Source organism: Saccostrea cucullata, unplaced genomic scaffold (genome assembly GCF_032062105.1).
Source record: "Saccostrea cucullata isolate Sc308-1 unplaced genomic scaffold, CSIRO_AGI_Scuc_v1 ctg15483, whole genome shotgun sequence".
NCBI classification, from domain to species: Eukaryota; Metazoa; Mollusca; class Bivalvia; order Ostreida; family Ostreidae; genus Saccostrea; species Saccostrea cuccullata.
In genome coordinates this window covers 1-14201 of record NW_026918306.1, presented here as the reverse complement: position 1 = coordinate 14201, position 14201 = coordinate 1, and the positions used below count along the sequence as shown (strand labels likewise).

The window sequence follows — 14201 nt, the reverse complement described above, 5'->3', positions numbered from 1 at the left end:
AAATGTGCTTTTTTTAAAAGATAGGATCATATTTAAACATACATAGTGTTACTTTGAAGGCTCTCTGGGGCATAAAAACCTTGGCAACCATTGCCAACCAAAATGAAATATCATATTTTTTCTTGGTATGTGTTTCAAGGCTCTTTTTTCTATTATTTGGTAACATTTCATCCTATAATTGCTTTTCATTTTTACGAGTATGACTTCATAAAATTCAATGAATATTTTTTTTACTTTTGAATACTTTGTTACCATAGTAACGTATGTAATAGTTGATTTACCAAACATGTTTATCATGCATTTGAAACATCTTACCTTCAACTTTTGGAAACAGTCATTAACAATTGTTTGCTTTGCCGCAAATGTTAACTATGGGGCTCTAAACATGTTAAAAAATGCCATTTTTCGAACTTTAAGACATGTTGCCATGGTAACTATAAAACATAGCAACCAATTTTTGCCTGATTTCAGTTCAGGGTATCAATGCCTTTTATCATAGAGAGTTTGGAGAAATTCTAAGACTATGCGTGCCACAGCTCCTATATAAAATTTCAAATCATTACAGAGAATGGCTCTTAAGTCGCATGTTGACATAAATAAGTAGCATGTTAACATAATTATCTCGCATGTGAACATAAGTATCCTGTTAATATCCTATTATTACAATTTTTATCTCAGACATTAATCAACAGCAAAAGAAAATTGTTTTGTGCGTTTATAGACTTTAAACAAGCGTTTGATACAGTCTGGCGTGAGGGACTTTGGTGCAAACTTCTTAGAAGTGGGGTCAATGGTAAATGTTTTACTTTTATTAAAAATATGTATAGTATTACAAAATCTAAAATACAAATGAATGGTCTGTCATCTGAATTTTTTAATTGTAATGTTGGTGTACGACAAGGTGAAAAATATTTTTACATATAATGGCAGTATCATAGAAGTAGTCAAGGATTTTAATTATTTAGGGATTGTATTTTCTCGTACAGGCTCATTATGTAAAGCAAGAAAACACCTATGTGAACAAGCACAAAAGGCAATGTATGGTGTGATACTTAAAATTAGGCAGTTTAATCTCCCCTTCGAATGTCAATTGGATTTGTTTGATAAAGTAGTTTTACCAGTATTGTTATATGGCTGTGAAATATGGGGGTATGAAAATATCGATATTATTGAACGACTACATTTACGTTATTTAAAACGTATATTGAATTTGAAAAGTAGCACTCCAAGTTATATGATTTATGGAGAAACTGGTAGGTTTCCATTATACATAAATATTTACTCAAGAATGATAAAATATTGGGCAAAAATTGTGAATGGAAAAGAAAACAAATTGTGTAGAATAGTATATATGTATTTACGTAAACAACATGATAAAGAGGAAATGAAAAAATTCATGGATATCATTTGTACAAAAGATTTTTGATAGATGTGGTTTATCAAATATATGGTATGAGCACGAACAATATTTTTATAATGTAGAATGGATAACTGCTACAGTCAAACAAAGATTAAAAGATCAATATATTCAAAAGTGGAATAGTGAAGTTCAAGAATCTTCAAAAAGTTTAAATTATAGAATTTTTAAAACCAATTTTGAGTGCGAAAAATATTTAACACTGTTATCATTTAAATTTAGAAAAACTTTTGTTAAGTTTAGAACCACAAATCACCACCTCCCAATTGAAACAGGTAGATGGAATGGTACTCAAAGAAATGAAAGAGTTTGTAGCTTATGCAGTAGTAATCAGATAGGAGATGAGTATCATTATATTTTAGAATGTAGTGCTTTAAACCAACTAAGAAAAGTTTATTTGAACCAAAAATTTTGCTCTAACCCAAATATCATCAAGTTTTGTGAAATCATGTGCCAAAATGATGTTGATTCTTTGAAACAATTATGTACATTTATTTCTAAAATTAATAGTATTGTCTGTTCTCCTTAATTATCACCTTCTGCTTGACCCACTGTATTATTTGTATATATGTTTTATATGTTTTTGTACCTCAAGTTACGGAAGCCCAATAGTGCAAACCAAAAATATATAAAGAAAAACGAAATTAATATATAAAGAGAAACGAAATTATTAAATAAAGAAAAACGAAATTAATATATAAAGAGAAACGAAATTATTAAATAAAGAGAAACGAAATTATTAAATAAAGAAAAACGAAATTAATATATAAAGAGAAACGAAATTAATATATAAAGAAAAACGAAATTAATATATAAAGAGAAACGAAATTATTAAATAAAGAAAAACGAAATTAATATATAAAGAGAAACTAAATTATTAAATAAAGGAAAACGAAATTAATATATAAAGAGAAACGAAATTATTAAATAAAGGAAAACGAAATTAATATGTAAAGAGAAACGAAATTATTAAATAAAGGAAAACGAAATTAATATATAAAGAGAAACGAAATTATTAAATAAAGAAAATAAAGAAAAACGAAATTGATATATAAAGAAAAACGAAATTATTGAATAAAGAAAAACGAAATTATTAAAAAAAAAAGAAAAACGGAATTATAAAAAAAGAAAAAAAGAAATTATTTAATAAAAAGGAGAGTGAGGGAGAAAGAGAAAATATCAACTGAAACAAATACTTCAATCTAATGTTTGAAGTAAATTGTCAATAATTGTTTAACGGTATACTTAATTTGTTGATGTGTGGCATTATGCATAGAAGATCAAGAGGGTGGCTGTTTCTGCTTGATTAAAATTAATGACATCCAATTCAAAGAGCGCTTGAATCGCTGAAAGGTCAAGACCTTGCGTATCGTATTATAAAATTCCCTCCGGGATAAGCCTAGCGCCCCATCTGTATATTCATAAATCACGGGTTGTTGAAACAATAACGAGGATGATTTGATTACTTCGTGGATATTTTTACTTCACCATTCCCCTCATTTCATAAGGACGTCGCTAAAATGGCATTTTGTTCTTCTTGTGGATCACCTAATCAGAATGATAATTATTGCTCAAAGTGTGGGAAGAAAATTGACAAGTCCTTGGGTATGTATATGTACAGATTCTCTCTTTCGGGCTCCCCCCCCCTCTCTCTCTCTCTCTCTCTCTCTCTCTCTCTCTCATATAAACAACTTCTACATTGTAGTTATCCATCACAAATACAATGTGTGGTATTTACAGAAACTACAGGCACTGAAAGAACAAAACATGTAACATTACCAACTTTTGATGAGTTTCAAAGCTTTAGAAGAGAAAAAGAACAGGAACGGAGAACTACATTTCCTTTCTCTAAAAAGGGTAGAAAATGCGAAGGGCGTGTCAAGGTTGGTATAGCTAAAGACTTTCTTTCAGGCGAACATATAAATGCAGAATACATGGTTTTCACGCACATACAATCTTTCATCATCGCAAACCACGGCCAAAATGTACGATCCTCTCCCATTGAGAGAGACAAACATGTAGACTCAGAACCGTGGCTTGAGACGATGACACCCTTCTGGTTGAGTTGACGTGTATGAAACAATTTTAAAAGGAAAAAATAGACTTATTTGAATTATTTAAAATTAACTAAAAAGTGAGCTTGGGCTCCACCCCTTTGAAAATGCAGACCATCGAAATCTGCATGAAGTTGATATTAAAACTTAAAAGTCATAGGTATGAAGCTTCAGAATTCAACGACTATCCCTACATCCAAACTAATCACCACCACCAACTTGAAATAGGGTTTTCACGTTAGGAAAGCAGTTTAAATAATAATTTTTTTTTTTTTGCTTATAAACCCAGGCCCTGGCATTCTTGCACGTTTACCTGTATATTAAAATTAATTCACCACCAGAAATACCTTCATTTTACTTATGGGTCATTTATTACCGTTATTACTTTCTCAAAGGAACCCACTGTCTTGTCTGTTACACATCTTGCTTAAAAATTTATGGACAGTTTAAGGATGGATGGGCTAATTTATTTAAACAATAAAATGCTTTCTTTGTTTGTTGTTACTGGAATGAACGGAAGCAGCTGTTGCAGAAAAAATACATATTAACCCGCGTAAGCGGGTTATGTAATTTTTTTTCTGCAATAGCTGCGACTGTTCGTAAAATTGACTGTTCCGTATTATGATGTGATCTTGACATCTAGACATGTAACAAGAAAAGAAAGAATGTTTGGTAAAGAATTCATGCTGTATATATAACTCATTCTTTTCGTAAAACTAAAATTCTTAATTTAATTTTCATTTTCTTTTATTTTACTTCATAACAGCATTTGATTTAGACCCCCCCCCCACACACACACAACAACAACAACAAAAAAAAAAGAAAGAAAAGGGACACAAAGGCATCTAAATACTTATAATTCTAACTGAAATGTAAAACTTAAGATCCTTCCCTCAAAACTGATGACATTAATGGCCCCGCGCACAAAAATCAGAGATAAACGTTTAAGTTCGCTCTAATGTGTCTACAAGTTTTCTTGGCATGCGGTAAAACGCTGCTGACAGATCAATTAATTCAATGGTACAAATTTGAAAAAATGTCCCTTGATCCTTTGAATTCAGTATACAGACCAGCAGATCTGTTGAAACGACGTATATATATAAATTAAAACCTTTTTGACAACTGTAGATCACGTGCACTATTTATTTTTTTGCGTCCTGCTGATTTTTAACTGAATATATGATATATGTTCGCCAATTACACTGTATAAGCATACATATTATAATTACACATAAACAAGGTTTCAACCATAGCATAGCATAGCAAATTAGGATTTTTGAGTTCGGAGATTTTTTTTTCCTATAGTAGGTTTATGAACACACCACACTTCACACTGTATCCATCAATGTTAGAAAAGCGAGTATGCGAGCGGATCTAACATTTAATTTTAATTAGGTTAAGTTTCATTACTTACAATCAAAATTTACTGGTTTAATATAGTTATATCGGCATAAATTGCGACCAAAATGACAAATTTGAATTACATCTAGTGTATTTCAAAAAATATGTTTTTTTTTCTAATTCAACAAATATGCTAAATATCGCAAAATATGTTTTTTTCTAACTGTGATCATTTTTGTGCGGTTCTTAATTTTCATATGTCCTAATCTTCCATGTATATCTTTTTTTCTGTTTTCAAATTAGATAACTGTAGGTTTAATGAGATGCAACGCAGGGGCACCAAAGTACGTAAGAGGTAGTGGCGTTACCTTGGAAGTCCTACCAAGTAGCACTGGTGGTGACTTAATAAGATTAGCACAGGAAAAGCATATCCTTCTTAATAAAGGTCTACCAGATACCAGTTACGTTCTTCTGTATAAAGATGGTTCGTTAGCTACCTGTATTCCTGGCACATCATCTCCCATGACCCTTCGTGGATACAAGGAATTTCTTGGATTTCCTTATCAAAAAGTACCACTATATATATGTCCAAAAACGGAGTACGAAAAAGGTATGTTTAAAAATAACTTAGAAAAAGCGGAGAATTCATCATTGGAAATATTTATTTTACAATAGCTTTAAACGATTTTATCTGCCCATATGCCAAAGGTGTCAAGAGGAAATTAAAAATGGGGGGGGGGGGGGTATAGAAAGGAGGTATGAGCTGAACAAAAAATGTATATAAACACCAATTTAAAATGCCTATATATTATGAACATGTCTACAAATAAGGGGGGATAACCACACCACCCACCCTCCGGTTTCGACGTCTCTGTATGTGTTTAATTGCTAATGCATTAATTTCATTTTTTAACAGTTCAAAAAGACTCCGACTCTGACGAGTTACCCGAAATAAACTTGGATGATTCTTGGGACTCGTCAGGCACTCCAGAAATAAAGTTTCGGAAAAAAAGAACCCAAACCAACATTCAAAGACAAAAGGACGACCAGCCATCAACTAGTTCTTCGATGTCAGGGGCACATTGCTTAAATTACAGGTATTTATATTATATTTTTTATTAGTAATGTTATAAATTATCAACAATATTTTTAAATTAAATTATAGGTTGTATGTTTTTTTTTTATAAAAACAATATCTTTATAGTGAGTACATCACCATATTGCCAGATGAAAGCGATGATGAAGAGGATGAAACAGTTTCACCACTACCGCCCCTTCTTGATAAGGAAGAGGACAATGTTCAGTAAATATTACATAAATAAAGATATTTGCAGTGACATACATGTAGCATCAATTTTGAAAGGGGACAGTCAGATAACAAAAAATTCTATCTTAAAAAACAATCAAATAAAAAATAGAAATTGCCCAAACTCGAAAATCGTATTTCGTGGTGGTGGGGGTATGGTTGTGGTTAGGGGATTGGACTTTTTTCAGTACCATATTATCTACATATAATGCTATATTACCCTTTTTTTACCTTACTGTGGGTATAAGTGGGAGGAGGGCGGGGCACCCATCCATAATGAATATTATTAATACAGTAGTATAAAGTTATGTTTGTAAAAAGGGGGAGGACATCCCCCTCCTGTTGCTACGTGCCTTATTTGTGTAATTGCATGCTGCATGTATTTTCATTTTATTGAATAATTTCTAGCATGTTTATTTTAGGGAAGTAGTTTCTACAACGGTCAAAGACATTTTGATGGATCTTAGTCAAAAAATTAAGAAGACAGAGATAAACAGATTCAACATCAATAGAAATCAAAGTACTGAAAGTACTGAAAAGCGGTTAGCATGCTTTCATCTAACATGCATCGAAAAAGTGCATAAAAAGATGATATTTAAGTATGCATATCTTTGTCCAATGTCATCAGAGAAAAAAAAACCCAGACATTCTGCTTTGTAATACTTTACTTAATAGTAAAACCAATAACATTCCAAACTGATGTCACAGATGGATGCAATCTAATTTAAATTAGATGTACCGAATTCACTACTGCTTCTCAAACATCTAACAACATCCTATTTAGGGTCATGCAAGAGTGAATCTTCGATTAGCCAAAGAAAATGGTTCCTCCGAAATCCTGGCTTATAGTTCAGATGGGTTTCTTGTTTTCACCACCGAACCAAAACACCCGTGGAGTTTTGTAGTAAAAAAAAAAATATGCATTGCAAAAGCTGTGTTATGTATGACGTGTGGGGTATCTTGTACAGTTTGTGCTCTTTCGTTTGCATTATCCACGTTAAGATGCCAGACTGCAGAATATACATGAAATTTATTCCAAAGTTACTTTAATTCAACGTAAGACAGTATTAATTAATCAATGGAATTAATTTGAGAATTGTTTACTGCGGCTTGAATTTACATAGCCAAAGTTTTTGTGTTTACTTGTACGTGTATTCATAATCGAAAGGTCGCTCTGATGTGACCCCGAATGGGATGTTAGATATGTCAGAAGCGGAAGCGGATTTGGAACATTTAAATAAATTTTAATTAGATTGAAATGCATGTTTCAAAATTTGACATAACATTTCTTCAGTTTGAAAGACAGGAAGTGCATTTTTAAAAGTTCTCTCTTGGTGGCACAATTATGGTGATGTTGAAAAATTAATTGTTTTTTATGCTCTATTGAATCTGATATTAGGTAATTGTAAAGCCTACTATAGCAAACTTCTCTAGCCAAGGGTTACCGATCTGATACCTGCTCCACAACCCTTGGCAGATTTAGCTGAAAATTTTAGTACTCGCGCAAAAGAATTTGATTGGCTGCGAAGTCCGAGTCTTCGCAAGGTTTTTACTAATCTACGATTTTCGGCTGAATTAAAGTCTGTTCGTGTTTTATGCAAAAGAAGAGTAATATTTACACGGGATGAAAGCTAGGATGTAATCTATGCTGAAAAACAAGGGAGTAATTCATTTGAAATATTTTTCTTTTGATAATATATGTTTTCAAGAATTATTGAAAGGACCACATAAGTCCGTGTTCCGCATTTTAGGTGCATCAATTTAAGCCAATCAAATGTTACGGCTCATTGATGATAATTGATACGGCAACATGTAGAAAAAAAGTCAAACTCTTCACAAAAAATCCACGAAGAACAATATCTTCTATCACGTTTGAGGTGTTCTCGCTGCCCACAGCTGTATGAGGTTGTTAGGATATATTTTACATCAGGCTGCATGGAGGTCGCCATATTGTTTCAAACGTCATATTGATTTACATATGTTACAGCTATTTTCATTGGACAAATATTATATAGTTTCAAGGGACTTAATTCAATAACGGGGATAGGCGGCGCAATTAAAGTTCCCGTTTGATAGGACTAAATCTGCCAAGGGTTGTAGAGTAGGTATCGGATCGGAAACCCTTGACTAGCGAAGAAGCAAACAACTAAAAAAATGACAAGTTAAATTCTTTAGATTAATGTATTTGGAGTAGTGTAGATCTACAGCTGGCTAGTCAGGGAAAAAAGGATGACTGAGCAGAGACTTTGTAAATGAATTGATATCAGAGAGCTTCAGTTGTGTAGGCTCATCGCGGCTATATAATTAACCTGTCAACGAGGGATGCTTACTTCTTCTGGGCAACGGATCCCATCTCTTGAATTTTCAGGAGTCAGCTTTTCTTCTTAAATCGATCATTGATCATTCTGAATTTTGATACAGATAGTGAATACTTCCGTTTAGTGATATTATAAACTACTACTTCTACAGGAAGACTGGCGAATAAACAAGATTATCAAACTTTATGAAATGTCCTTTACTGACTTTTCAAACAAGTAAATGTTCGAATAAAGTAAATGGTATATGAGAATCATTCAAAAGAAGTCTTGCACAATATATCTAGATAAATACATATAATGTGTATTTGCCATATACTCTTCATGCAATATTGTTCTCAAATAAAACGTGAGTTGTCTAATCAATCAATACTAGTATTTAAAAATTCAAATGTACACTAAAATCAGTGTAACTTAAGAAGTTACCAGTGTCACTTTCTTCAATATGTCGGTTAAACAATATACACTGATTTCGTTTCTATCGATGTGCCTCTTAACACCCGCTAAAAACCCGCTAAAAACAATAATCGACAAATTGGACAAATTCAAATTTTAAAAGTATTTTCACAGCTCATAATACGTTCCCTAGGAACTGATCAAATTTTCAAAACTTATAAAAAAGCATTAAGAATATATTTTAAATTTTTGCTAATTGCCAAAATTTTCCATACCTCATTCTTCCGTTAAAATAACATCTGTTGATTTTTAGAAGAGAATCACAATGCTGATTAAAATTAATATATATTTCTCCATTTTTTAAAAAAAAATAATTTTACTACTTTAAGTGCCCCATTATTTTTTTCAAAACTAAAAGTAAGTGATCCCTTATGATCGTTTGTTATAAATTATTAAAGACGGAGTAGAGAATTTATCCCTGGGAGCAGAGCTTTTATAATCTGTTTATTAGACAGAGAAGAAAAGAGAAGAAAAGCAAACGTTACATTGTGAAGGTAATTAATCCTATTGTTTCCATAAGAACGTTACAAAAAGTGTCAAACTTACAGATGCATTCGGTGTTTTTATAAAAGCGTTTTTCAGGTAGGCCTATAACTTAACTTAATAAATGGTGTTTCTTAATACATTGGCAAGGAAATTCAAACTCGATCGAGAGATTTGCTGATGTTTTTTGCAGTCTGTAATAACCTTCAATCTGCTGTATAATAAACCGTATCGTTCAACTTTCAAAAATAAACTAAAATTTGCTATAAATCGCGATCGCACGATGTACGTGTAATAAGGACCTAATTCTCAGTTCTTTGAAGTAAGTGTTCTATGTATTGTCAATGCTTTGGTAAATACTAATAAGAATTCGATATAATCGTTATGATAGCTATGGTGGCATATTTCTGCCCCTTGTGTGCAAGTTATTTTTCTATCAAATATGTCGACATGCAAGATAAATATGTTGACATGCAAGATAGTTATGTCAACATGCAACATAAATATGTTCACATGCAAGAAATTGCGATCAAATAAGTATTATAAAAAAAATCTTCGAAAATCTCAAATATCGCCCACATGTGACATCCAACATTTTAAATGCTACTTATTTATGTTAACATGCAAGATAAATATGTTGACATGCAACTTATTTATGTTGACATGCAACTTATTTATGTTGACATGCAACTTATTTATGTTGATATGCAACTTATTTATGTCGACATGCAACTTATATATGTTAACATGCAACTTATTTATGTCGACATGCAACTTATTTATGTAAACATGCGACATATTTATGTTTACACGCGAGATAAATATGTTGACATGCATCTTATTTATGTAAACATGCGACATATTTATGTCGACATGCTACTTATAAGTTGCATGTCAACATATTTATGTCGCATGTCAACATAACCAAGTTGCAAGTCGACATAAATAAGTTGCATGTCGACATATTTATCTTGCATGTTAACATAAATAAGTAACATTAAGCATGTTAGATGTCACATGTGGGCGATATTTGAGATTTTTGAAGATTTTTTCATAATACTTATCTGATTGCAATTTTCTTGCATGTCAACATATTTATGTTGCATGTTGACATAACTATCTTGCATGTCAACATATTTATCTTGCATGTCGACATATTTGATAGAAAAATAACTTGCACACAAGGGGCAGAAATATGCCACCATAGATAGCCACTCTTCATACACAGCATATTGTCAATCTCTCACCAGGGGGCGTATTACGCCAACAGTTAGTATACAAATCATAGGAAGCGCTTTCCTGAAGTTACCGTTGTCGATAGGTAGCGCCTTGTGGAAGTTTCCGTTTTGGTTGCAGAAGGATAAGGTTACGTGCGATAAAGCGATGTCGATAGGTAGCGCCTTATGGAGGTTTCCGGTTGTCGACACATGCCATATAGCGGCTAGCGAAGCTAACCGCTTAAAAATGTTTGGGATGGGGCTTGTCGAGGATTCAAAAGAACATCATTTTCACCTGAAAACACCTTATTTGTGAAATTTACTGATGATGAAGGGGCATCGGAAGAGGCTTTGGATCAGGGTGGCCCTAGAAGGGAGTTCCTTCGCCTGCTTATGGGAAGCCTTTCCCAAACGTGTATGTTTGAGGGCCCCATTACATCTAGAATATTGGCTCTTGATAGTCAGGGTACGCATACAAATGTATTTTTTTTTTTGGGGGGGGGAGGGGTATAAACACAGGCGCTTGTTTCATACAGGAAGCTTAGTCTTCTACTATAACAATAAGAAACACAAAATTGATTTCTCTTTTGTATATGCATGTTGGGGGGGGTGAACAAACATGCTAATGAAGAAGAAAATATTTCAAAAGTTTTCAGTGGAGACAAAAGTAAAAAAAAAAGTTTTAGTCATTCTAGAAATAAATATATTCTGTCCTGTGTATGAGTGATCTGTCTCGATCGTCATTTTTGGAATCAAATGGCTCTCCTCTGAAAAAAAAATTAATCGATGTCTTCTATGAATTTTATATGTCTTCTTAAGGCTAAAAATAAATCATATGAATATGAATTTCAAACAATATATTAAAAATTTTGGGAGTTAAAAGTATTTGTCTTCTGGGTGCATAAAAAACCGTGCCTTCTAGAGTAGCTGAAGGGGATTGAAAATGCATTTCAAATTAGAATTTCAATCCAACATTTTCTCGGTCAACCACGTCACTCTTAAAAAAGTTTTACTTAGTAGTCATTTTTTACTTGAAATAACAAAGTAATAGATAATTACTAAGCATTTACTTAAAATTTAAAATCAATTACTGAAATATATGTCAATTACTAGATTCAAATGTTTTACTTGATTTTTGTATTTTAAAGAATTGTTTTACTTACACACTAAAAAGTTTTACTTAGTAATTTATATTAACTTAAATTTGTGTATAAAAGTAATAACATTACTTGGACTTTACTTACATTTTACCACTATTTACTATATAATTAATATTTTAATGCCCCCGTAAACGAAGTTTCGGGGGTATATAGCTTTTGTCGTGTCCGTCTGTCTGTCTACTTGTCTCTCTGTTTATCTGCAGAAACTTTAACCTTGCCTATAACTTTTGATTTAGTGGAGCTATGACTTTCATATTTCACACGTGTTTTCCTTGTGACAAGACCTTTCTCTGACTATCACCAAATTTGACCTTGACCTTGAAGTTTGACTCACTTATACACAAAAATCCAAACTTATTCTTTATCCAAATCTTTTTAACAGTAAATACCAGGACATTTATACTTCACATATATAATTTTGTGGAAAGAACTTTAATTGAATACCAACAACTATGAAATTTTGACCTTGACCCTGGAGATTTCCATCCTTGTGAAAAAAAACTTTAACCTTGGCCATAACTTTTGAACGGTAAGGAATAGTGCTTTCATACTTACATATATGTAATCATTTTGAGAAGACCATTCATAGGATACCAAGAACTTTAACCCTTTGACCATGACCTTAGAGTTTGACCCACTTTTGAAAAGCAAACCTTGACTGTAACGTTAAAAGGATTAGGGTTAGTGCATTCATACTTTACGTAGTTCATCCGTGTGACAAGACCTTTCTTTGGGTACCACCAAATATGTCCCTTTGTCCTTGACCTTGGAGTTTGACCTACATTTCAAAATTGGTAACCTTGACCATAATTTCTGAAGGGTTGAGGCAAGTGTTTCCATATTTCACATATGTATTTTTTGTGACAAGACCTTTCATTAGATACCAATAACAGTGACCTTTTGACCTTGGAGATTTCAAGAAATCCCAATAATTAAAATTTGCATATAAGAAAAGTTTAACCTTTGCTATGTTGCCATACAGGGGCATAGGTGTTTCAAAAACACATCTTGTTTGAACTGTATTTAATTGATTTACTTAAAACAAAAATTTATTTACTAAATCAAGGAGAATTTAGATCAGTTATTACTTGTATATGGTAGTCTAATCACTAATTGTCTGTGAGGAGGAGTTATCTTTCTTCTAAATATACCTTCATGTGAAAAAAAAAGTCACACTAATAAAAATACGATATTAAGTACTTGAAATGTTTAACCATTTTAAAAATGGTCCTTAAAAAGATACAACGTATTCAATTTTTAAGGCTTTTTAAGTTGGAATCAAATGTTTTATTGTTATATATAATAAAACAATTACAAAGAAATTGGCAAAAGAAATAGAAAGTATAATTTTTTTCCATCACAAGTAGATTTCTTCTATTAAACTATTCAGAGGGCCAAATTAGGGAACTCTGATAAAGAAGTCTGTGAGTAGTACTCACATGTCAGAGGGTCGGTACCTTGCAGTGTTTCTAGTAAATAATGTCGATTTTAGTAAATATGATAAGTATTTCATTTACTTAGTATTTTCTAGAGTAATAATATTCTAGATTTTAATTAATTTCAGAATTACATTTACTTAGTAATAATTCATAAAATTTAGTAAATAGAAAGCATATTATCTCTAAATTAAGTAATAATAATTTAACAAAAATGAGTAGTTCATTTACTAACTTAAAGTAAAACAATTCCTATAATTTAAGTAATTCTATTGATACTCAGTAAATCATTTTATAAGTAAAAGAATTCATCCTTATTACTAATTATGTTTACAATTACTAACCATGATAGTCATTTACTTGCTATTCTGACTAAATGGATTACTAATAATTACTAGTTTTTCTTAATCTAATATCTTATTTTAAAAACAACAAGTAAAACTTTTTTTAGAGTGGTCGAACTGTACCTGCCCATTTCATTGTCTGTCAATAATTGTTTTGTCTGTAAGAGATTGAAATGACGTAAGCTGCATATTTCCAATGTTCCATGATCTTATGCTTTCTTATGTTCATTGCAGCTTTACAAAGAGATGATTATTATATGGCCGGACAAATGTTGGCGATTTGTCTTGTACATGGTGGACCTTCACCAAAATTCTTCTCACCAACACTGTTTGATGCTTTGGTACAAGGGCCCGAGAAAATCCATGTTCCGCTGGACGATATAACCAATGAGGAAGTCAGAAATGCTATAAAGAGGGTAAACTGAATACTAGATACTTCTGAGGATTCTTAATGCACTTCATGTTCCTACAGAAATATGTATTTTGACAGTTATTAAATAAAATTAGTGAATTTTTAAATAAAGAATCTCTGATATATCGACTATATTAAAAACTTGTAAGACATTGTTCTATATTAATATATGAAAACAAATAAATTATGAAATGTTATATAACAACAGATAACGGAAGCAGAGAACATACACGATCTTCAAAATACCCTTCATGCCGAGG

General features: G+C 31.9%; 1 protein-coding gene across 1 annotated transcript; it reads left to right on the top strand.

Annotated features, from left to right (window-relative positions):
* Positions 1–2479: 2479 nt before the first annotated feature.
* LOC134262872 (uncharacterized) lies at positions 2480–7145 on the top strand. Its single transcript, XM_062745196.1, has 6 exons — positions 2480–3300; positions 5116–5422; positions 5729–5909; positions 6017–6115; positions 6541–6638; positions 7087–7145. Exons 1-6 carry the CDS (start codon positions 2938–2940, stop codon positions 7143–7145), a joined length of 1107 nt encoding a protein of 368 aa, XP_062601180.1. The 5' UTR covers positions 2480–2937.
* Positions 7146–14201: the final 7056 nt, after the last annotated feature.